General features: G+C 42.6%; 1 protein-coding gene across 1 annotated transcript in view; it reads right to left on the bottom strand.

Moving 5' to 3' along the window:
• btbd11a (BTB (POZ) domain containing 11a) overlaps positions 1-26,885 on the bottom strand; it is a 170,018-nt gene extending 143,133 nt beyond the window's left edge. Inside the window, exon 1 of the mRNA XM_080491604.1 lies at positions 25,800-26,885. Coding sequence (XP_080347730.1) covers positions 25,800-26,661 — 862 coding nt within the window. The 5' untranslated portion in view covers positions 26,662-26,885. The remainder of the gene's footprint in view (positions 1-25,799) is intronic.
• Positions 26,886-27,157: the final 272 nt, after the last annotated feature.

Below are 27,157 nucleotides of genomic sequence, written 5' to 3'. Positions count from 1 at the left end.
AGTAATTTAATGCACTGCTGCACGTTTCTCCTCGATGCTTATTTAGGCCATGAACATACTAGCGTGTGTGTGTGTGTGTGTGTGTGTGTGTGTGTGTGTGTGTGTGTGTGTGTGTGTGTGTGTGCGTGTGTGTGTGTTGGGGGGGGGGGGGGGGGGGGGGGGGGGGGATTCAGCAGCAGATGGGGTCATGACTTCAGCTGAGCGCAGATGGACCAGGCTCAACACTTTTAAGTTGTGTGTCTCGTGTTTTCAGTGACTCCGACCACTTTTGTTCTGTAAACAAACTTTTGGAGAACGGTTCCCAAAGAGGAACCTTCTGGAAATGCTCCGTCTCCACGTCGACGGCGGATATGCAGCCACTGCGCACGAGTACCACAACTGTAGTAAACAGTTGCTCCGCACATGCTCAGTAGATGGACAATAAGAAAAATGTTTGCTCTGTCATGTCATGACTCCCAGTCCAAATTCTCCTGGACTTGGTAGTTTGTTTTTGACAGTCACTGTAATAACAATCCAACTTGGTCATCTGTCCACTAGAATGTCTGTGTTCTCCCATTGTTAATGTTTATCGCTTATTGTTCTCTGCTGCATGTGTGTGGTTTCATTACATAAACAAACAGCCCCCACCAGTGGCCAAACATGGAAACTACATCATTTTTTGCATTTGTCTAAACATGAAACTTTTCTGAAAAGCAAAAACTGGTGCGTTTTCACTTTGTGTAAATGGCGCCTGAGTTTTTACATTTGAAGACAAATATCTGTACTTTCACGTCTTCGAAATATTCAAACGGTCTCACTGCTTGTTTTCACCTTTATGACGATGATTCATAGTTAAAGAGAAAACAATAAAGCAGCTTACAGTTCTACTTTAGCATGGACACGTTTGTAGATGTACAAGTGTCATTCATATCATAGTTTTTGGTCTTGAGAAAAATTTCTTTAATTGCATTTTTCTACATCAGATTTCGTGGTTTTTATACGAGGCCAAACTGAAACAAATCTAGTACTGCAAACAGTGTTCACATGATCCCTGACCAATGACGTGAAAACAGTTCAAGATACATTAATAAAAACATTATGGATCAATAAAGATTTTTAAAATCCTCTCTAACACATTATAGAAGCTGCACTTTTTAGCTTTTACTTAAATAGGCTGTACTTTAATCGTCTTAAGTCACTTGAAACCGATGACTGATTCTTTCCTCACACATGAGATCATCTTATGTTTTAAATGTAGTTTTGACACGTTGGTTGAAGTGTGGGAAAAACCTTATAAGTCGACTTGTACTTTGTGTTTTTACAAGCAGGTCAGGGGATAATCTGGGGATCTACACGTCGCTCATAGCGAGAAATCCTCCCTGAATTATCAGCAGACTCAAGTTCCTCTCTGTACTTCCTTTATGAGTCTGCTTTTGTTTTCGTTCATGAGAGATACTTAAAACCCGCTAACCTTGTGCTTCCTGTCCAGACTCAGACCACAAAGCTTAATGATTCGAATGCAACAAAGCACAAAATGTGAAAAAGATGCAGAATGCAGGATCAGTGTGAGGTTTCTCACTGTATTTTGCACCATAGGATTTCATTAAAATTGGCTTTATGTTGGATTATGTTTAATTTTCAGACATTTTAAAATTTGAAGGTGATTATCAAACTATTTTAACGGTCCAGCACTAACAAGATAAAACTGGGTCGTTTTTGGCCACTGAACTAAAATATGTTTGACACTTATGCTCTAGAGCCTCACTAGAAGACGTGCAGCGTTAAAAAAACACCATTTCTGACTCCTAACGTGGTGAAAACCGACACAGAGATCATGCGGTCTCGGGTGAAGATGCAACCTAACGATTGATTATCGTGGTGGTCAGTGACATTGGAGGTCATCCAAGTACGGTTCGATACCGACAAACTTTGTGGAAGTGACATGATTTCACCAATAAATCAATTCACCTTCCATGTGGTCATTGGCAGCAGGCCAATGAAACAGTTTAGTATAGATTCAGAGATTCTCTGATGCACCTCACAGTAAAAGTCCCATAGTTTCATCTGTATCGTTCACACATTCGTTCCCCTGTAAACTAGATGACAATCTGGTTGTAGAGAGCTCCCTGTGTGCTCAGATACCGGGCAACAATCCGTAGGAGGTTACGATGGGCTCTCACACATCATCCGCACTCAACCTAAGCACAGGCACGCCACAGGGATATGTCCTCGGCCCCCTCCACTTCTCCGTCTATGACGGTTCTTTCATCCACCGGAATAACACACGCATCCTAAAACACTGTGATAAATCTCAAATGACAGGAGGAGCCGACTTCACCACAGAGGGTTTTCCCACAGAGTGAAGCCGGTGCGCGACTGGAGGGAGACGTGCCTCGTATTTCCCGACTTTAAATCATGTCGCACATTCCCATAGCAACGCTGCAACGGCACACAATCTCAACATCATCTCCACAAACTCTAGAGCCGGAGCAGACGCATGTGGGCGAGGTTGGGAATATCTTGACATACTGTACTGAAGCAGAAGAAAAAAAAAAACAGCTCAGAGTTATTCCAATTATAAGTGGCTGATTTTGGAGGCTTCCTAAAGTGACACTGCTCCGTGTTCAAGCTGTCCCACATACTGCATAACCAGACCTCAGAATAGTAATCCCCCATTAGTCCGCTACCCAATTACTGTGCTCCACCAGCTGACTCATGAACGCCGGCGAGCAGCTGAGGTTTTTACAGTTTTGTAGATCAGGTAGAAGTTCTCCACCTTTGGGCTTAATTACGTCGACGCATTGGAAGGTTCAGTGAGACTGCAAGGAGACAAATGGTCATCATGTCGCCCTGCTGGAGCCACGATCAAGAGGCTGTTTGTACAAACAGACGCTGAAGAGGAACATAAGGCCCGTGGGCCAAAAGCATTAAGTTTCATTAAAATTGGCTTTATGTTGGGATTATAGTCATTTTCCATAGTAATTCTTAGTTTTTTGTGAACATATGGACATTTTCATCTTGTATACTCTGTGCAACAACAAAGGGAAACTTTATATATAAAGGTTATTAAGGCACTATTTTACCAGTCCGGCCCACTTGTGATGAAATAGGGTGAAATGTAGCCCCCGAACTAAAATTTCTGACAAGCAGCGTCTCCCTAAATGAGTTCACGGGGGTATAAGATTAAAAAAAGATGCAATACGTCCCTCACCAGAGGTGGCGCTAAATCAGATCTGTGCTTTGTAAAGCTATCTGGAAACATACATCCCCGTGACACGTCCCTGAAGCATCAATTATTAAAAGATCAATGCAGAATGTTGATAGTTTTGAATAAAACGCAAAAAAATCAGAAGCTGGAAATGAAAATAATGTCACATAAAAGCTGGAGACTGAAACAAAAATCACATTAATGGTGCTAGAAAATATTTGAGGAGCTGGAAATGAATCAAAAAAAATTTTTAATTCAGTAATTTCGCTTCAAAGTCACTGATCAATTAAAAAAAAAGGGCTTCTAAAGAGTACAGATTACACAGCTTACGTTCATTAAGTCACATAATAGACTAACTTTTCTCCAACGGAAAATTTATCAGAGCGATAAAACCTGCAGCGATTTGACTAACAGCTCCGTAAACAACCACAAAACCACAAACTGCATGATGGACTGAAGTCACACGGTCAGATGTCAGAAGGGGTCTAACACATGATGTGTCATCCTTTGTTTTTGGTTTTGTGTTGAGATGGAAGCACTTTAGGAACGCTGCAAACTGCAGGACAAAAAAAAAAAACCAAACACACAGAAGCTGCAAAATAAAATGAAAATGACATTTTAGGAGCTGGAAACAGCAAGAAATCAAATTTGAGAACCTGAAAACTATAGAGAAAAACTAGAGTTGGAGTCTTGTCAAAAAAAATTCATTTGAGAGGCATGGAAACTGTGGGAAACTACATTTTAGAGGCTTAGAAACTCCAAATTATATTTGAGGAACAGACTGCAAGATGTCATCATTGTAGAAGTTAGGAACCGCAAGAAGTTATATTTTAGAGGCCGGAAACCTTGAGAAATGACATTTTAGAGACCAGAAACTGCAAGGAATTACATTTTGGTGACTGAATCCTGCAGTAAAAACATGTTTTAGAGGCTGAGAATGACATTAAATTAGTTTTTAGAAGATAACATGCAAGAAATTACATTTTAGAGGCTGGGTACTACAAGAAATCGATTTTACAAAGATGGAAACTGCAACATCACATCTCAAAAGTCAGAAACTAAGAAATTAAATAAACAAATAATCTGAAGCTTGAAACTGTAAATTTAAAAAAAAACTATTAAAATCCTGCAAACAAGAACTCCCATTTCCAAATCAAAAATCTGAATAAATCACAGTTGACAAGCTATAAATCAAAACTATGAGAATGCTTTCTCAGGAAATTGGAAACTGTAAAAATTCATACCATGAGAAGCTGGAAACCCATTTGAAAGGTTGTACAGCGCAGGGAATTCTAAAGAGAGGAGGTGAGATGTGAAAGAAATACCATTTAAACTCTCCAAACTGCAAGAAATCCCTTATCGAGAAGCTATAAACTCAAGGAAAAAAACCATATCAGAGGCAAGAATCTCCACCGATAAAGTGAAAAAATATTCATATTTTAAAGCTCAATCATCTGAAGCGTGATGCGGCGCTTCCAGCTCGTAGCCTCAGACATTCAAAGCAACACAATCGGCTCTTTAAACAGCCTTCAGGGGCAAAAGTCAGACTTCTGGAAACCGTTATGTCTCGTCATTGTGCATGCAGAGCAGAGCAGCAACATTTAAAGCGTCTTAGAGGTTAATCTTGTTCTGCAGGAGGAGGAAGAAACGGGACGACGATCCTGAAGGAGCAAGAAGAAGGCTCATTCAGATTCACGGAGTAGATCACAGTGTACTCGTGGCTCGGTTGGTAGAGCGGTCGATTCTCAATCAGATGGTTGCGGGTTTGATTCCCCATCTCCCCAAATCCACATGCTGAAGTGTCCTTGAGCAAGACACTGAAGCCCAAATAGCTCCCAATGGATCGACAGCGCCTCGCATGGCTGCAGCCTCCATCGGTGTGTGAATGTGATTAACAATGTATAGCGCTATATAAGTGAAGTTCATTTACCAACCGTGTTAAAAAAAAATCATCTGAACAATTGTATTTTAATTACATTTTTTAAACTCTCTATAATTATAATTAGGGGGAATCTATTATTTTACATCACTGAAAACAATTTTAATAAAGTAATATATATTTCCCTTTTTTCAGAATATCATGTTTTACTTCTTTTTCCTGATTTTTTTTCCGTTATTTCTTTACATTTTGTCAACGTTCACTTTTTATCTTCAGTTTTGATGTTAGGATTTTTCATGATAAAATATTTTTGATTAGGATATTTTGTCATATTTTGATGGGGTTGGATTTATTTAACTTTTTATTTGTATAAATACCTTCGCCAACGAAAGTTGGGCGGCCAATGAAGTCGGCCAAGAAGTTTATGCTTTTGTCTGCGTGTATCTATTGATTGGTTTGTATGTATGCATGTATGTATTTTACCAACATATTGCAATAACTACTCACTGGGATTGCATGAAAGTCTCAGGGATGATTTGTCATCATCCAAGGACCAACGAATTCGATTTGTGGAGATTAACCGCAAACTGTTGCTGATTAAATCCTAAAAAACATCCCATAAAAAAGCGGCACTTCATGGAGGAGAGCAAAGAAGCTCAGCGTCTGTTGCCATGGAGATGCTCCCTGCTCGGTGTTTCACACAGTGATGCTGCTCCCTGACCTACCCAGTTAGCATCGACATGAGCTAACGGCTATCATGCTAGCAATGCTAAAACCCTCCAACTCCATTTCAGTGGGAACAAGAGAAAGCAACTTTTTGAAAACGGTCCGACTCCAGAAAACAAAACATTTTGACCAACATTCACAGCGCTCCGTAACTCCTCAGAGTCTTTTTCTTGTTGCGCTTTCTATAAAATGAGAAAAATCAAAGTGATGCAGCAGATCCTTCACCCAGCAGGTGAAATCCCTGTTATCTCCTCCACATCCGTCCTCCCGCCTCCAGAAGCAAGTTTTAAACACACAGATACATCAGCATTGTGTGGCACTAAAACCCAACGAGTCCGATGCTTCCCTTGGATGAGAGCTGGTGGCAGGACTCTCCATCAGCCGGCCTCGGCTCCGCCGGCGGGGATACCGGGGATTAATGCAGTGGAGGAGTGATACAGCGTCACACCAGAACCGGAGCGGACTGAAAACCGGAGGCAGAAGGTGGAGGAGGAGGAGGAGGAGAAAGGGGGGGGGGGGGGGGGGGGGGGGGGGCAGTTTGGGAAATGAAGCCATGATGGATGTTTGTTGGCCAATTTCACAGCCCTCAACCTCCAGCAGAGACGGGGGGGAGGGATGGAAAGAAAAAGGACAACTGTCAGAAAAGTGATCCAGAGTCACTTCAGGGTGCGAAATATGGCAATTAGCGAGAGGAAATTAGAAGGAAAGGCAAACCATCCACTCCCCGGAGACGAGTCTTTAATAAATACCATTTACAGCTTCGACAATTAAACAAGAATATCCTCTTCAGAGAAACAAATGTCTTCCCCCGGCTTCTAACCGTGCAAATGTTTAATTACATTCTCAAGTAGTCACATGTTTATTCTTATTTGAATTAGAAATACTCAAGTTACCGTATTTAAGGCAAACTTTTAAACACTTTTACAAGTGTGACTGTGTTTATGTTTCAGGTTGAATTCACACCATGTCATCTGCTCTGATCGTAACAAAAAATATAAATAATCAATATTCAAACCTTCTAATCTCAATTATCGTAGCTAAAAGGTTACAGCCAATAATCCTGCTTTACGTGGACACTTATTCCCAAAATGAAATGTGGGGGTGTAACTTCCTCCATGTAGATACACAGTCAGGCCCACGAGGGCTGTGATTGGTCCATTCTAGTAGCTCATGGGACCACAACGCCTGTGATTGGTCCTCTACTAATTATTTATGAAAGGAATTGTGAGTCTGATGTGGTTTTGATCGGAGTCAAATCAATAAATCGGAAGTTTCAACTGCTTTTATTGCACATAAATCGTTCCAAAGGGGGTTAAATTATCACCAATAAAGAGTCAATGATCAAATGCCGATAACCTGAAATCATGAGGAAGCTTCCCTGCATGAGCTGGATGTGTAAAATGATCCACCACCGCTCCAGGGTGATAATCAAGAGTCCGCCATCTTGCCCTCAGATGATCAATCAATCAATCGACTGATTCATGGGAGTATTTCACAGATATAGTCACACAAAAAAGAAAATGAAGCGTAGACAACAAGCGTCCGCCGCAGCCTGGTGTGATGCATAAATGTCAAGAACCATTAAGATAAGCAGCACGGATGCTTTCTATTTTGCTGTGAACCATCACCCATCTGTTTCTTTCACAGAAAATTGACACTGGAATAGACCTGGTGGGGATGAGAGCTTTTGCCAACCAGCAAAAGGTCCAGGCGACATATTTAGCGAAGAAAGATGCAGATGTTGGCCTCGACAGGCAATGAAAAGATGCTGTTAACCCTTTCACTCCCATCCCGGTACGGGATTTGATATGCCTGTTGCTCATAAGCAACATGGCTGGACTATTTCTGAAATCCAGAACATTAAAAAAAGACGTTCACACATTTTTAATATGAACAAACCGTCAAAAATACACATCTAAATTAAAAATCTGCCAGATAACGAAAGATATCTCAGAAAAATAGGCAGACACAATCACTCATTAAATTTTTTTGGGATAAATCTGCAGCGATATAATTTAAATAAATAATGTGTCTTTGTCATAAAAGGGTCAAATTGGAAATTCCATCCCGCCGTCCATCGTCTTTCCCGCTTTTTGCAGTTCAGGGTCGCAGGGTGCTGGAGCCGATCCCAGCCTACTGAGGGCGAGGGCGGGGGCACACCCTGGACAGGTCGCCAATCTGTCACAGGACAAACACACACACACACACACACACACTCACACCTTGGGGCAATTTAGCGTCACCAATTGACCTCACGTGCATGTTTTGTGACTGTGGGAGGAAGCTGGATTACCCGGAGGAAACCCACGCACACACGGCGAGAACACGCAAACTACACGTAGAATGGCCCGGGGTCAGACTTGAACCCATCGCCTTCTCGCTGTGAGGCGAGAGCGCTAACCACCGTGGAAATTAAATTCATAAAATGGTAAAAATGAAATAATTGTCTGCGTCAATTAGAAAGATCCATTGTCGCCGCTGCAGCATGACCACGCACAGATCCGACTGTCTTCTGGAGGAAACAGCAGCGACGTTCGTCTTCGACTAGTTTGCCCAACTGATGAAAGACGAAACCCCAAGACGCTGCACAGTTATTGCATTTATGAGCGAGAACAACCAGACAACAAGCAGCCTCAGGCTCGGCTCTCCTTGGCGGGAAAAGTTGACGCAGGTCAATAGAAGTCGTCGGAACAAGAAAAGGCTGGAAAATACCAATTAAATAAGAACCAACGTGGGTCCAAATCAGTGCATGATTACAGTCCATTACAGAAAAGTCTGAACTCAATTAAATATCCTTTCACCGGATCTGCAGGCTTCGGCATACAGCTCCGCTTCAATAAATACAAACGCGTCAACTTCCAGTTTTGGCCCCGAGACTTTGATGAAGAATTTCATTTTGGACTTCTGAGACCGCTTCCGGAAGCTTCCTCACTCGTGAAAATGTTGTTGGTATCCTCAAGTGTCGTGTACATTTTCTGCATCCTCATACTGACTCAGTGTGAGTCACCGTGGAGCGGCGCAGGATGCAGGTCAGGCAGAGGGAGAGGTGCGAGCAGCCTGCCATGATACATGCAGGGATGAAATGGAGCCAGAAACAAACTGGATTTTGATGACAGGAGCAGGCAGCCGCTGGGAAATTATGATGGATTGTGGGTACTGATGAGATTCTGGTTTTGGGGAATGTTGGTTAAAAGCGCACACACACACACACACACACACAACAAAAAATGCTGCCATGAAGCCTGAGGATTATCGACTTTGAAGAAGCAGGGATGGCAGCGTACAGCCGCTGTGCGTAGGTGTGCATTAGCATAGGTAAATGAGTTGTTGGCTGGATAAAGTTGGCGCCGTTGGGATTTGAATAAAAAAACCTACATCTGCTCTTAACCACGACTGAACGCCGAGCTTGAGACTCACGACAACGTTTTCATGTGAAAATGTAAAACCTTTGTTGTGTTTTGGGCGTCTGTTTACGCGACAGCTGCGCTCGGAGCCACTGAAAATGGCAGTCACAACAGACAATCACACAACAGTCACTACAGTCACAACAATCACACAACAATCCCAACAATCGATCACAACAGTCACACAAGTCAAGACAATCATCAATCACAACAGTCACAACAATCAACAACAGTCAACAATCACAACAGTCACACAACAATCAGTCGCAACAGTCATAACGATCACAACAGTCACACAAGTCATGACAATTAGTCACACAACAGTCACATCAATCACACAACAGTCACAACAATCAATCACACAACAGTCATTGTCACAACAATCACACTACAGTCACTCAACAATTGCAGTCATGCAACAGTCACACAGGTGATACACAAACATAACAGGCACGCAATCATCAAACTACAACCACACAACCATGGCAAATAACAGACACAGTCACACAATGGTTCAACAAGAAAACCACACAACAACTACATGACATGACAGCTGAACAACAGAGACAAAAAACTGAACAATCACATAGACACTCATCACACAACAAATATGCAGACACACAACAATCAATAGATACACCAAAGTCACAAAAAATACAGAACTATAACCACACAGCAAAAAAAACTACAACCATATCATACAACCATGACAAACAATTGACACACAACAGTTACACACCAGTCACACAAATGGCACTCGATCACAGTCATGCATCAGTCACACAGCTGATACACAATCAAAAACAATCAAATACACAAAAGTCCTAACAATCACTTAATACACAACAAAAACTACAATCACACAATAATCAGACAAATAACAGTCACACAACAACTACAATATAGTGCAAAACAAACTGCAATGGCACAACAATCCTACAATAAACAACAATCAAACAAACAGTCACACAGAAGACTCACAACAATTAGACACACAATATTCACACGAAACAAACACAGGCATTACACAACAACTGGCACAAGTGACGAATAACAGGAAGACACACACGAAACAATCACATTCATTCACCGCGTGTTTCAACACGAAAAGAAAAATTGCGAAGAATTCCCTCAATCAATCCACACGACCCGATAAGTTCTGAATAGTCAACAAGGTTTCCGGTCCGTTACAGAGTCAATACGTTATTTTCATCCCATATCAGAAACGGACACCGTGCATCCTTGCCGTTGCCATGGAAACGCTGCCAAGCTGCAGGATGAAACTTCAGCGAAGAGCTGTGACTGCAGCTGGAGGGCGCGAGGCTCCAGATGTGGGCTGTAGAAGACGCACAGGGCTGAAGGCGTCTCCACGTCTCCGCCAAGACTTGTGTGTCTATTTGTATTTGTCAGTCTGCAGTCAGACGGATGAAGCCATTTGGTAAACGGGAGCCGTGACGCAACACGTCCGCGCCGAGATGATGCAAAGCGGGTTCAACCGGCCAGGTGGCCTCGCACGCCGCAACAAATAACTCCCGGGAGTAACTGTAATCCCTCATTACGCAATCCCGTGAAAGCGGCGTGTGTACACAGGTATCAGAAGTCACCGTGTAGCCAGCTGCACCAAACCTGGCAACCCGCCGCAGGGTGAGTGAAGTCGCACCCTCACACAAATTAATTCTTTATGCGATCAATTGTTCAGTCTCGCTTTCAACTTCGATTTAAAAAAAAAAAAAAGGAAAAAAAGCAAAATCTTTGTGTTTTGAGTCCTCGGGCGATTTCATAACGCCGCCTGCCTCTTTCCTCATTTGTTTAGGAGCAGATCATTAATCTGAACACCTGAATTAGCCGTTTATCACCGCGCGTGGCAGATGCAGACACTTAAGCACAATGTGGTGATTATCACCACGCCCGGGGTCTTCTGCAGTGCCGCCGCCGTTATCTCATGACATGGCCCGTAAACTCGGGCGGTAAAACGGAAACAGCGTTCCTCCATGGCGACTAACGCAGCCAGGTGAATTTCGGAGGCAGTAAACTCTCCAACCACCAGCAGTAATGAAGTTAACACACCCTGGAAGTTCAAAACAATCACAGTCGATTGTTTTTATAAGGAATTATTTAGTACGATCCCACTTTCTCACTGTAAAACACAAACTATCACAAAGTGAGATTTAACTGCATATTATACGAGACGTGATTAAATGTTTAGGTGTTTTTACACGTCCGATGCTATCCAATAACATTTTCTTATATTGAAGTAATTATAACGCTACCAAAATCTCAAATTTAACAGAATATTTTGAGGATATTTTACCAGATTTGACTAAATATTTGGGGCGTTTTTCCAACTTAAATAGTATATGACGACATTTTCTCACATCAAACTATCAATACACTGTAAAATGTCAGATTTCACCAATCACAAAACCAGATTCTGCTGCATATTTCATTAGACTTGATCAAACTTTCTGGTGTGTTTGCACTTTAGATGTTAACTAATAACATTTTCCTATACTAAATTAACATTATACCAAACAAAGATTACATTTATTCTGCATTATCAGGTTTTAAGTGACATTTGATGTATTTTTGCACTTTAGATGCTGTAAAGTCACATTTTCTTTGCTTCAGGTGACAAATATACAAATCTGAAAATTCGTATTTACTATATTAAATTAAATATCTTCATGTGGTTGCTCCTTAGATGCTGTATAACAATATATTTGAACTGTAAACCACCAATACACAATGCAAAATGTCAATCACATTTCGTACATCAGACTACATAGAAGCCAGATTTGTCTGCATTTTTTGTGACTTTCAATGGAACTTTTGGGGTATTTTTGTAATTTTGCTGCTATAAAAACACATTTTCTTACATCAAATCATAAAGGCAGATCCAGCTGCATTTTTTACTAAATTTGATTTAACATTTTGGTGTTTTTGCATTTTCGATACCAATAACATTTCCTTACATTAAACCAATAATATATATAAGAAAATTTATCAGCATTTTCCACAAGTTTCAACTGAAATGTGACGCATTTTTACACTTGAGCTGCTATAAAAACATACTTTCTTACTTTATACCAGAATTACAATGTCCGATTCAGCTGCATATTTGATTACATTTTTGCACTTTAGATGCTATCTAATAACATTTTCTTACATTAAACTAATAATACACAAACCAAAAACTAAAATTTCACGCACATTTGTCGTATTTTTGCCCTTTAGCTGCTATACAATCACATACACTAATATAATAAGTCCTATTTGGCTGAGAATTTGAAGCGTTTTGGTTATTTATTTGCCTAAAAAAACGATTTTTTTCTCACTCTAAAGCAAACATATAGCAGCTCTCATCAAAAGAGAAAGTAGCCATTAGCGGAGAGGCCAAGCGAGCTGAGTGAGGAGGCTTCAAACGTCCAATTAAATGTAAAAAAAAAAATACAAATAAAAAAGAGCGGATTAGTTTGAGGAGCCGGTGAGTCAGGGGAGCAGCGGGGAGAGGTTCGTCTTGTGATCATTACGAAATGCTTCTGGTCAGTGGGAGGATGAGTTCCTGCACACGGCGGAGCTGAGAACTAAATTACCACATCTCCAGCCGGAGTGACTTCATCTCAGGAGTTACAGTGGCGGGACAGTATGTCAGCGTTTCACAACAGCCCGTCGTTGAGCAACGGCTTTCGTAACTGCGGAGCTTTCACACATAAATCGGTGTTTCCTTTTGTGATTGCGGCGTTGTCAAGTGGAGATGAAGTCGGAGGGAAAACAACAAGACGGAGCGTGTGAAGGTTGTTGACGGAGACTACGTTACCCAGGATGCACCACGCTGGCCTATTTTGTGTCAGCAGATGGTTCTCCCCAGAGCGAGGAGCCTCATTTCCCATCACCACCTGGGAACCGCCACAGTCACCCCGTGTTAATTAACACACAACACACGTTGCACACTTTATTTATCCGTGTCCTTTTCACACTCGTCTCATTGTTTTTTCACACACCATCACAGGCGAAGTTTATTTCACACCTATTGTTAATATTCAACCTTTTGTTAATATCTGCACGCAGTTTGGCATGAAAATAATCAGTTGTTTATTTTTTTTTATTGATTAATTTGGGGGATTCTCATTGTGTCTGTTATTAAATAAATGATGGGGTTTCCATTTTAGTTTTTTGGTTGTTGTTTTTGGTCTAAATCCAACTAAGAAAATATAAGAAAAGGAAGAACATACTAAGAAATTGGAGCAAAATAAATTACTATAACCAAAGCTGAAAGGCAAAATTACCAGAGAACTATAAAGCTAAATCTCAGTTTTAGTTCAGTATATTTGTGATTTTTTTAGAACATAAGTTGTTTAGGTTTTTTATCAAAAAAAATGTCACAAAATTTGAACTCTACCAGAAAAATGGATGCTGGGAAAAGTACTGACCTTCTAAAAGCACCATGAAGTTACCCTGGATGATGTAACTTCAGAGTCGAGTCATCTTCCAAGATATAACATAGCAGGTCTCCTCGGTACACAAATTCCAAGTACTTCACAAGTATTACGACATGAAACGCAGCAGGACAAGTAGGCCGCCAAGAACGGCTTCCTGCTGACAGACATCATCCAGAGCTGCTTTTTTATTTTTATTTTCATAAAATCATCCAATTGATTATGTTTAGCTCTTAATCTCTTTTTGATCCCATAAAACCGACTCATCAGGAGAGCGAGTGGAGATTGGGGGGGGGGGGGGGGGGGGGGGGCCTTCTCTTGGACTCTTCAGTTTTAATGTGGACCAAGAAAAACTACTTTTCTTGGATATTTGGGTGCAAAGCCTTTAATCGCTCCTGCTCGAACACGGTTTGGGGGGGGGAAGTAATCATGTTACGGTTTGTAGTTCGTGGTAATCTCAGATTATCGGGGCAGTTGGAAGACGTCCGCTAACTATCAGTGTTCACATTGAACAAAATGGGACCCTGCAGTCCACTGAAACAAATATCACCATTAAAAACATTCAGCTGCATGTTTACAGGAAATGATGGACTTTTTCTCTCTCAAACCCAATTTTCTTTTTCCATGCCACAAATATAGTGAACCAAAACTGACATTTGGCTTCTTATTACACCATATTTGAAGCATTTCATTGGTATTTTTGTCTTTTGGCATTTATAGAATCATAGTTTCTTACTTTAAACATCAATAACATCAATCACAGTAAAGTTTTACTCAATGTTTGACAAGAATTTATGGCATTTCTTTAAATTATACTTTTTTCTCCGTAAAAGCAGAATAATGTCAAACAGAAACTAGGATTCAGCAGATTTTGTTTCCTATTTTTCACTCAACGCATTGTAAAATCACACTTTTTACTGTAAACCACAAATAGATCGACTCAGAAGACACATTTAGCAGCACATTTATGAATTTTGACAGTTAATTTGTGCTTTTTACCTGCAATATAGATTTTATTTTATCTCAAATCACAATAATAAAGCGTCACCTGCATATTTAACTAAATTTACAATACAAAGAGGGTATGTAATAACCAGCAACCTCTTAATTATGGGTTAAATAACTTTTGCTACTTTAGGGTATTATTACATTATTGGTTACTGTTTCTTAAAAAGGTAAAAGTTATAGTTTCGTTAGATTTCAATCACACAAACAGGCACATCTCTCTGAACTGATCCTAGCTAACTGTGGAGAAGAATGGGTGAAGGAATAAAGATGTATTTTCCAATCTACTTGCACACTATGTACACAGGATACCACCGCATATTTCCCAATAAAACCCCCGGGAGAACATGCAGACTCCACAATGAAAGAAGCAGTTCGCTTTAGCGTGAACCACCACATCACTGGGTGTCCAGAAATGAAGCCAAACAGATAAATGATAGGGATGCATCATACCGATACCAGTGTCGGGTCCGATACCGATACCAGTGTCGGGTCCGATACCGATACCAGTGTCGGGTCCGATACCGATACCAGTGTTGGGACTGATACCAGTGTCGGGTCCGATACTGCACAAGTGCACTTATTCGGAAGTGGGCGTTAGCGCCGAAGCTGGTTTTTTTGTAATTTAATATAATTTAATAAATACTCATATCATTACTAAAGGTTAGTACTCATACGTTTCCTTTTGAAAAGCAGTATCGGTGGCGCCCTAGTAAACAGCAAATGCAGAAAATTTTCTTCATTACTAGCTTTCCACCTACTGCATTCTGATGCTCATCCCACAAATGCATTTTCCACATGAAGGTGGCAACATGTAAAAAAGTTGAACAATCGGGTTTTCCAATTATGTGAAATCAGACACGGCGAGACGGTGACCGTCCACATTGCTGCTCACATACAAAACCTCTGATGGATGCACAGCAGAACGGCATCACAGGGACAAGAAATGGGGTGGAATAACATTTCGGCTCAATGCAGAAGATAAAGATTGCAGGACTGAGATGCGCATCATCTGACGAGGGAAAAAAAGGCAGAATGTTTGTTTCCCCGCGCGTACAAACAACTTCCACTGCAGGAGTCTGCAGCGCGAGTCTGCAGAAATATATGAGAGGAGAGATAATGAGCACAGAGGGAGGCCGCGATTGATGCCTGTTGCTTCAAAACACAATGGAAATCATCTGGCCAGCAGTGAAGGTGGCGCGGTAATGAAGGACCGAACCAACGGACGTGCTGCTGGAGTGACATGATTACACTCTGCAACCTATCATTGTTCCCCAGCAGCCCCTTTAATCAAACACACTTCTCATTCCTCCGGCCGAAGCTTTTCTGTCCACATAAAGTCATTGTCATGCAAAATATTGTGGCAGCCTGTTGCTCTGGCGCTCTAAATTCATGTTATTACAAAGAACAGTGGAATAAAGACTGAGCGAGAGAGAGAGAGCGAGAGAGAGAGACTATTTTGGCAGCCTGTTGCTCTGGAGCTACAAATTCCCGTCTTTACAGAGAGTTATTGAAATAACTCCAGACACGTCCAAGTGGTTGTAAAGCCGCCAAGAAAACAACAACAACAACAAAAAAAAATGCAATTGGTAAAGTCCCAGAAGGACAAAACAAACGTGTGAGTCAATAAAGGAGTGTCAGCGGGTGTGACCGTCTCAGACCAACATCCTGGTTCCGGCTCCAACGATGACTTCAGCGTTACAGAAACCCTCGGCAGCGTGACTCATGGAATAACGTCGGCGCTTTGAGAGCTGCTCGATCGCCTCAGTCACGCTCCCGTTTCCCACTAATACTTTCGCCATTTTATTTGATTGCTCATGATATACAACTTTTCTGCAGTAGCCCAGCAGAAACGTCCCGGTTAACCCTTTACAGGACACTGGCGCAAATACTTACGAGCGCATTTCAAAGGTAAAACTGTGAAGCGAGTGATAAACTTTATGTCTCAATATTATAGTCTAAATCAGGAAAGTATATAAGTGAAGACGAACTCAAGCAGTCAGAGCGTTCTTTGAAAGAATCTCCATCAAAGAGGCTATTGGAAGGAAAACTGATGATCAAGCAGAAAAGACAAGGTGATGACATTACATCAGAGAAATACTGCATTGCAGTAGTACAATATGCCTTTGTGATCTAATCAATTAAATCACTGCATGTTGATCTTTGTTTGATATTAACACACAATCCCGACAACAAGCAGCAGCTTGATTTCTAAAACTCAACAATTTAGACTGTATTTGTTTAAATAAGTATGGTATTTTGAAGAGCATATGGGAGTATTTTAGGTGAATTATAGTATATGGGGTGCAGAAATATAAAAAAATAGGTTCTGCATGTATAAACTTGGTAGGGAAAAATATCTGAGCGCATATGCATATTACTAATATGACGGTGTTGTATGTATTGTCTGATATGAAGTAAATCATATTTTAGGGGCCAAAAACAAAATTTCTGCTTCAATGGCAAGGAAAATGAATGTTTTGTGCTTGTTGAAAATAAAAAAGGCAGAATTATCCATGTTTGCATGTGTATAAAATTGAAAAAGTAAACAGAACTGCAAGATAAATTAAATGGTTCGGTAAAGACGGTTATGTGCAGATGCATTAAAATCCTGACCAAAGAGTTGAAAATATTAAAGTAATGAACCAGTAATAAAACCAGCGTTACTCATCTATAGTTTGATTCTGTCAAAAAAACACTCCTCACAACAATTAACGGTGCCGTACATCACACATATACTCTATGTAATGGCACTTTGGGGCGTTAGGTGGCAGTAGTGAGTCACAGTTGGTCTCTATTTGAATTTTTTTTTTTTTTTTTTTTGAGTTAGTAATTACCAAGCGCACCAGTCTGTGTTGACTCTTCAAACCGAGGCCCCGTTTGCATGACGCTTCACGCAAAAACGCATCGTTGACGCAGTTCGTATTGCGTTTCCCGTGAAATGCTTGTTACCATACCTGAACCACTTCGGGTGGAGCGGTGGAGAAACAGGGAAAGTCTGACGCTGAATCGAAAGTGACGCAACAACAACATCAAGCTTAAGTGGAAAATCATGTTTCTGCCAGAGTAATTTGAGAAAACTGACCATTTCATGCCTCCAGATTTACTTATAAGAAGAAAAAAAATTAAGCTGCAAATGGCCCTTTTATGCAAGCAAGAAACCAAAACCTTCATCAGACAGATTACATTGTCTGCTGATGTTCATTTCTCTACAAGAGCCCTACAGGATATTTGTGCCGAATTAAGTTTTTGCACTGTTGACAGATAACATCTAATCACACGGTGTGTTCTGACAGCCGCTGTCAGCAGCTGTCGCAACATCAAAGAGGAGACGCTCGTCTCCACACTTCCAGGACTCGTCTCGCCGCGCCGTCGCCTGGATGCCGCGGATTCTGTCAGTCCTGAACTCAACAATTGGGTCACGACGACGGTGCAGCGATTTTCCCCCTGCACGTTTCAAGTGAGGCGCGAGCGTGTCGGGTGAACACAACGAAGGCAGGTAGCTAAGGAGCAAACAGCCACCTGCTGTATGCCGAAGGTGAAAGGTCTGCAAGTGGAACCGACTGTGTGACTAATACACACAGACACACTAATGTAACCTTTACAGAACCGACATTTGCACCAATCAGGCAGGTTAAGATGGTTTTTCCCCAAAAGATTTTCTCCCAGAAATGCAGAATTGCCATCTTGACTACTACAGCCAAGCACTGTCATAAAAATCTTTTAATACGCAATGGACGCAAAATTAAAGCAGCAGTGGCCTGAGGCCGAGACCCAGAGCGTCCTGACACTGCGATCTGCAACCCAGGCCCAGTACAAGTTGAAGTGAGGATCTCGGATCTCAGCCAGCGGAGCCTCCACCAGCTCCTCATCTCAATTTATAAATGGCTATGTGCAAATGCGGAAATAAGGATAAACAAAACTGTGCCGAACTAAACGTATTTTGAAAGATTTGTTTACACGACCGGATCTCGAACCTGGGTTCCCCCGCATGGGCGGCAAGAAATTTACCAGCAAGCCACTTTGGCTTGATTAGTGATGTTGGGATTGTTGATTTTCACTTCAGTAATTCCAAATTATGTGACACCTGGTGACAACAGGGATGAAATCAGAAGCACTGACATGAATGAATAACTACCAAAAACGACAGGTCGATGATTCGTGTTACTGAAACTGACACATCATTTCAAGCTGGTTCAGAGAAAATCTGTCAAAAGGAGCAACGTGCACAGTATTAGGAATGTGGTCTGTTCTGGCTGATCTGTGTATTTCTACATTTTCATTTTGACTTTGGTATTTAAATCACACCAAAAACATTTGCAAAATCGAGTTCCCAGATGACTGGCTTCTTCCCACAACAACAAAAAAAATCGTCCTCCATGTCCCAGTTATTCATCGCCCCAAAAAAACAAAAAAAAGAGAGAAAAGAAATCCCACTTCATTTAAGAAAGAGTGGAACTAATCCCCAACGGAGTGGGAGACTACAAATTCTTCAGGAAATGTTCTCTCTCATCCACAATTTCTCTCCTGGGTATGATTTATTTTTACTCACCGAAACAAAGACAATTGCACCTTCTATCTCTCAAAGTGTTTCTTCCCAAGCCGGCAGACTTAGAAGTAAACCAGTTCTGTTTACACGTGGTCAAAAGAAACTCAGCGGTTTCACACATCTTGAGTTTTTGGTTTTTTTCCCTTCGTGTATCCTTATAGGCTGTAAAACTCACTGGTTGGTTGGTTTTAATTGGTTTGTCAGTTGTGTTGAGGAGGTTGCTTTGTTCATTAGTTGGTTGCCTGATTCATTGGTTAAGTGTTTGGTTTAGATGTTTGGTTTTGTTTCAGTTTTTTTTTGTTTTTTTTTGATTGACTCGAGTCCTTTTCAGGTTGGTTGGTTGAGTGAGGTTAAAATACATGTTGAAACTATAGAGTTTTCCCTTTGGAAACATTTCCTACACTTCAATTTCCCTTAATGTTTCTTTAAACAGAGTAAAAGTTGTGTGATTAGCACACGCCACAAAAATGATATAAACAGAAAAGCCAGCTTCGTCACCTCAAAAGACATTCTGCCATAGAAAATTGCTGGATCTGAATGTCTAAAAAAAAATAAAAAATGTTTTCATTGTTGCCACACAGACAGATCACAGCAAACATGTTGACGTGAAACTACAAGGGACGAGCATCAAAAGTGAACGAGGGAATTTATCATCTTTGTTCTTTCCAGTTCCCTGGTGTTTCCCCAGTGCTAATTTCTAATCTTAATGACTACCAGATAAGCACACGTGGTAATTAAAGAGAGCTGCTTGGTAATTATATCTCTCAGGGACCTGCGCCAATGCCCCTTCAGCAGCACTTCCTCCAGCTGACACTCCAGCCTGGTTTCTGCTCGCACGCTCGACTCCCTCACAGCATTAAGCATCCCATGCTCTCGCACTCCTATTATCTCATCCTGACCCAGTGCTTTCACCTACTTTCTGAAAGTGGAAGGGGATCCACGCTCCGATGACACAGAAGTAATAAAATTTGATATTTCAGGCACTTCTCAGATGAGCTATACGTGTGCTTGTGGAAATCCCTACCAGTGAAATCACCAGGAAGCATATGAAATTAAAGTCAATATTTTCAGAAGGCAGTATCAGAGGGAGAGCGGAAATTGATGCAGGTAATAAAAACACATCTTGGCCTAGAAAGCAACTCCACAAAAACTTCACAATCACTGGCTCTTACTGAAATGCTGGGGGAAAGCTGCGAGTGCAGCCTTTGGTCTTATGAAATTACCATGACACGAAATCCATCACAACCAATGTGCCTTCCCCGGCGCTCGCGTCTCCAGCAGAACGACGGCAATCTGTCATCTCATCTGCGAGTCCCCTGCCCGGGTGCAAAAATAATAACAGAATGGACAACAAAAGGCTCTGCCAGAGTCATGTGGTTATGAGTTGAGCTTATTAAGAAACCTCAGAAGAAAACAAATATGCAAACAGCGAGCCCGCCCCCCAGCAGAAAACACAATGAAATATGGTGTGAAAGAGAGAGAGAGAGAGAGAGCGATGGAGGGAGAACACACACCCTGCTGCTAATTTAATAGACTGACTATAACAGGCTATGCAATCCCATTATGTTGTGTCATCTGTCCCGCGGACGTTGGATCAGTTCCTTGGGGAAGGTCACGGCGAATGACAGACATAATCAGATGCAATCAAGTCATTCGGGATTCCAAATTTAAACGCCACCCGGGCAGGTTTGGAAGCTGATGACCGGGCTGTTTATTTCCGACATCACTCGTCATTAAATTGAGTTACACAAGACTGACAAGGTGTCGCCGGGGAACACTTTACAAGCAGTATCTTGTAGTATTTTACATCACAGCCATTGCCCTCCATTGTCACAGACCAACAGAATTCAGGGTGTAAAATTATGTCAGATATAAAACGGTCTTTCTGGAAAAATAATCAGTGTCAGTTTCTTCTTATAAATGCCTTCTCACTATGGATGTGTCCGACAAAGGTTTGGAAAAGGAATCCCAAACCCACTTTGAAAATCCAAAATATGTACAAATACAATTTAATATACTAAAAAACAACACATTAACCGGGTCACAAATTATGAGAAGTGAACTAGACTACAAAGAGTCTAAAGCTATAACCCTGAAGGCCATAAGTCTCAGGCAATGACCAAACCAACTCCACCCTGAAACTGTGACCCCGAAGCTGCAAACTCACACATTGACCCAAAAGCCACGGCAGTAGGGTCAAATCCCTAAACCATGATCCAAAAACCATGACCCTAAAGCCAGAATATAGTAAAACCATGACCCTAAAGCCAGAATATAGTAAAACCAAAGTTGGACCAAGTGGCAAAAGTTCACTTTTACTTTCAGACTTGAACGTTTTGAGTTCTATCAACTTGGAATATTTTAATTAAATCTTCACTATAAATTATAACGGGTCTTAAATTGATACCATATTTTTGTTCCATTGCAGTCTCAAATTTATTCTGCATATCAAACATGTTTTTCAGCAGAACCACAATGATGAGAAAGCTGCCACGCCGGGTGCACATCTTCCTCAGGGACGACTTCAAGCTCAAGTGACACTTCACAACAGAAGGATCAGGCCACTAGCCTCGCCTGTCTGATGCTAAAAGACAACTCATTGTACCGCCTGAGCCACAGCTGCACGTTCAAGGCTATTCAACCATGACTGACAAGCTCAAATGTACCTAAAACTTCCCTTCGTGACCCAAAACACGGTCCCCTGACCTCATACGGCACAATACTAAAGAAGCCGCATGACTGTGGAAGTTTTTTTTCTTTCTGGGAAGAGTTGTACGCCTCTATAGGAGAAACATTCTTAATGTCAGGTTCATGGGTGATAAGACCAAGAAGGAACTCGTGAAACTTTCTCTCATTAAAAAGGAACACAACACTCATCAGTGTGAAGAATGTGGTTATAATGTCTTTTTGTAACATGGAATGTTGATCATTGTATCAGTGTGTTGGCACACTGTATTCTTCTTTGACCAACCTCAGTTCGGGTTTTGTTGATTCAATTGATTTGAAAAGATAAATATTAATTTGGGTTTTGTAATTGATCAGTAATGGCGGGTGGTGTAAGCAGAGCAGCTGAGGGCCGTAGTAAATAGTTGTTAGAAAGCCCGTTTAGACCCACAGGCTGTATATCTGACATCTAAACCATCAGTAACGACCCTTTAGTAGGAGAAATATTCCAAAAAGTATATTTTCTCAACAGTTTTTTTCAAACTTTAGGACATTAGTGAGCAGGTTCAGACTGTGAGAAATCTTTTTCCTTTCATTCTATGCTCTTCCTGTAATGTAAATGTTGGGTAACCTAGATTCAGGCTGGACAGCAGCATGTACCCCTGGAAACCAAGGCTTCATACTTTCTCTGCTCATTAGACAGAGCAAGACTGTGGCGTACAGTCGGAGGTAGTGCGAAGCGGTGTGGATGTAGTCGTTATGTGCTGCGCTGCTTCTCCTGCTGGAGTCCATGTTTCTCACCAGAAGGTGCTTCTCCTGCCTTGTTACGGAACATGGCCTCATTCCTACGACCCAAGACTCCCTGAAAAGACTCCTGGATGTTGGGCTAATCTCTTATGCGAGGTTCGACAACTTCAATAACCAAAATAACAAAGAGAACTTTTCCAAATGGGTCAGGAGAATAACTGGCACGTTTTAAATTCTCACGTTTTCAGAGCGTCACAGAATGGAGTCATGCTGTTTTGAGTGAGAGCAAGTTGTAGCCTCCTCTGCACCATCGGGAAACGATGTAGGAGGAGGAGGAGTGAAGGTGGATGCACGCTCGGCTCTGCAGCTTGTTGACAGAGTTTCTTGGCTTCGAGACCAAGCAGTCGTGTACAGCGCATGGAGCATTTTCAAAAAGTTCCACTTTCGGAGCCGTTTTCAAGAAGTGTCCTCGGTGGCTCCGAGCACAGTTGTATAAACGGGCCCGTGGATACAGCACCAGAACATGGACTTGATCATCGTTTCAGCACGGATTTTTTTTTATTTTGTGGGGGAAAACGACAGAGAAAAACCGGCATGACATAATTCCAGAACACATTATAGAAGAACCGACAAAAGCTTTTTCAGGTCAATTTTCCCTCAGACACATTCTGCCACAATCGCTTCCAGCACCATCATCCACACAGTCGAGAAAAAAAGGGAAAGAAATCATCCCCAAACTAACCAAGGCAGCTTTCCTCTACACCTCCATTCCACTTTCACAAGAAAACAATCAGACCAAAAGAGTTGCAATATGATTTAGTTTTTTTTCTCCCTTTCAGTCAATATTGCACGACCCAGTTTGGATCTCAGTTGGTGGATCGTGTTCCGAGTCCCTTCTGCTTTACAGTTTTCAGCCAACTCATTCAGGGCTTTGGAAGAGAGAGGCCAGCCCACACTGACAGCTTACACCTTCTGGAGCGAGAGAGTAGCATCACCAACAAGGCCAGAATGCAAAATATACACAAAACCTGTTCCTGCGTAATCACGGCACACACAGTCGTGATGTGCAGATGCCCTCCCTCTCCGTCAAAAATACACTCGTTAACACCGGCATTCCTGCCCGTGAGAAGACAAATGCGTGAAAAGGAAAAGGAGCTGGCACTTTGTTTGATCTTTTTTTTTCCAGCCGTAAATACCTGTTCTGACTGTTGTTGCCCCGAGGCTTTGATAATCAAGGTAGACAGTTCTGGTTTCAGAGCTGCAGGCCTCGAGGTCTGAACTGAGGGTAATAAATATTCAAGAAACTGTCAAGCTCTTGTGTTTGGTGGTTCCACAGCATAATTCTACAGTTTATAGTCATATTAGTTTACCATCTGGGTTGAGTGCCTGCTTCACCCAACTTAGGGTCACAAGGAGCTGCAGCCAATCCCAGTTCAGTCCACTAGTTCATCACTGGGCAAACTCAAAGAGCCCGACAGTTCCACATTCGCACTCGGGGAGAAGTCAGAGTCGCTGATCAACTGGAAACGACATCGTTAACGCCTTTACGCAGGAAAAAAATAAATAAATCGGCATCTTTCCAGAAACATCAGAAATTCTGTTAGGCCCCGTTTACACGACGTTTCAGGTGAAAATTGCTTTTTTATCCTTCATTTTTGGTGTGTTTTTGGTTTCAGTAAAGTTTCGAGTTTACACGGCAACATTCTGGAAACGACATCCCTTTCCACGAAAACCGCACAAACAATAAAAGCTATGTAGGTGCGGACTACAGGCCACAAGTTGGCGCTGTTTGTTGTTTTTGGAATGAAACCACACACACATGCAGCAGAGAACAAAACGCTGTAAACAAAATACACAGACATTCGTACGGACAGATAATAAAGTTTGTTATTACGGTGATGGGGGGGTGACATCATCGTTTTCCACAGATGTGCGTCTTTGCCCGTCGACACCTCAAAGCTGAGCCGGTGTTTTAGAATTTTCCTCACGGTACTCATACCGCGTGGATGATCGGGCAAAACGGCATTCTCGTGAGGACAGACCCTAAAACTATCAAGTCCTGTGCAGAAGAACCATTTACTACAATCGTGGTTCGAAAGCACAGTAGTAACAGTTGAGAAAAGTTGTGTTTTTCCTGCGTTTACACTGCGATGGAGCCCAAGGCTTTATCAAAATGATCCACCTTGGGAGCCATTTTCAAAAAGTTGCGCTTTCAGTTACTTCAAGCACCGCTGTCGTGAGCAGCACAAACACTTTGTCATCAATGTCGATAGACTTGCACGTGAAGAGAAACGACTGACAGCGTCCACAGCACAAGTGTGAAATACTCCTCGTTTCTGAAAAGTTGCACTGTGACTCCAAAACAGCCTGAACACAACAAGCGGTTACAAGTGGCGCTTGAAAACGTGCAAACTGAGCCTTGATTCCCCATTGACTCGTGCTCAAGGGAAACATGCAAACTCCACAGAGAATCGCTGCACTTCTGTGCCACACAAATATCCAACTGCGACTTGTAAAATCGGAACACTTACCGCTTCCTTCGCAGCTTTAAACAACTAAATTTACACATCTTTAAAACAGAGGATAGTTGATGAGGATAAAATAATATTTTAAACTGCATTTCGCCACAGTAGCTCTAAGAAAAGGCTGCAGAAACCGACCACGGGGCAACATGGGGGGTTCAGGGGGAGGCCTTTTCCCCAGCATAGTTTCCCATTTTGAGAAGAAATCTTGATTAAAAAAATAATTTTAAAACTGGAACCAGAAGAGTTGTTTCCCAATTGAATCGGTCTGTAAAGGATTCTATATTTGAATGTGAGAAAGATACATGCATGAGTTTGGGGAGCTTTGTGGTGGTGGTGGGGGGGGGGGGGGACATAGTCCTCCCACACTGAGAACTATGTCTGTACCCTCCGGATACATTAATGAAAGAAATATTCCTCTGTTTTCCTCTGAACAGATTAAAAAGGACTTGTGTATTGTTGAATTTTTTTTTTTTCAAGCTTTCAGCTCAGATCAGGTCTCATCCTCCACATTGAGTCACCAATGTGCCTCGTTTAAAGACGCAGCCACTTGCATGTAAATGAGGAGGATCGCACTTGTTTCACTGGCAAAATACGCACGAGCCTCCAAATCAATTCTGCAGAGCACATTCCAGTTAATAATATTCACTGCAGGTGTGTGAGGTCTCTCTCCCTCTTACCGCTTGAATTCTTGCCACATATGAGGTGCTGGTAGGGCTGCAGCAGACCCCAGATCTCGGAGTCGTTGCTGATGGCTTGCTCCAGTGACTCCACCGTAAATTTGGGGATTCCGTTGTCCCTCTCCACCAGCGCGCTGCGCAGGACGCGGCTGAACACCTCCCTGAACAGGCTCTCCATGCACGCACTCAGGTAGATGGCGGCGTGCTCGTGGATCCTGAGGGCCACGCGGCTGTCCACCATCCACCTGAAGAACTTGCCCACGGAGAAGACGAGCCCGCAGCGCGCGGACTTGCCTCGGCTGAACTTGTCCCCGGTGCTCATGTTGTAGAGGGACAGCGCGCTCAGCGCCGCCGTGATGCAGTTGACGGAGATGGTCCACGAGAGCACCACCTTGACGGCGCTCTGGATCTCGTGCTTGGTGCACTTGGCGTAGCGCAGGCTGAGCCGCTGCGCCTCGCGGGCCACACGCACCAGCGCGCGGCTGACGAGCGCGGACAGGCGCGCCAGCACCTCCGGCGGAGGGTCGCCCACCATCAGCTCCTCGTCTTTCCTCAGCGCGCCCTCCACCTCGCCCAGGCTCCATGGCACGTCCTCCAGCTCGGGCAGCTTGGCGCACTGACCCGAGCACTCCAGGATCTCCGTGTCCTCCGCCAGGACGGTGTTGACCGTGTCCAAACTGTTCTGTCTGCTGTGCATGGATTCCGTCAGATGCCAGCAGTTGCCCCCATGCAAAGACTGATGCGTGTCGGAGCAGCACAGCGACACGCTGGACGACCTGACCGAGTCCGCGGCTCCACCATAACCAGAATCAAGCGTTAAATCCTCCAGCGTCCTCACGACTGTCTTACCCTTGCCTGCCATGACTGCACCGCATACTGTTGGGTCTGCTTGGTCTCTCAATTAAAAGCCACAAACTCGCCTCTGCTGCGCTTTTCTCTGTCAGGTATTCCTCCCTCTTCTTCTTTCCCCCCCACCCCGCACTTCACAGAGTGGGAATGTGAGCATCTACTTTTCTTCTCTTCGATTTCCAACAACTTCAGGAGCGCAATCCGGGAGCGCACCAAGACCGCTGCGCACACTGCAACAAGCGCAGCTGCAGACAGGAGGAGAGGAGGAGGAGGAGGAGAGGAGGAGCCTGCACACACAGCCCAATCTCCAGCATCCATCAGGCCTGACGGACAAACTACCTGCTGCCTGCTGCCACACACAGCTGAAGATACCTGGAGCTGATGAGACGCGTCAAGCGAGCCAATCCGCCCTGAGCAGAGCTGCAGTGTCGTGACGTTCTGTCAGTCAGGAGAAAAACACTAAACACATGGTGGAAACAATAAGAATAGAATAAAGGCATGCAAAGAGA

Source organism: Lipophrys pholis (genome assembly GCF_963383615.2).
Source record: "Lipophrys pholis genome assembly, chromosome: 22".
Taxonomy (NCBI): Eukaryota; Metazoa; Chordata; class Actinopteri; order Blenniiformes; family Blenniidae; genus Lipophrys; species Lipophrys pholis.
Note: the sequence above shows the minus strand (reverse complement) of the source record. Positions and strands in the feature narration are given on the sequence as shown.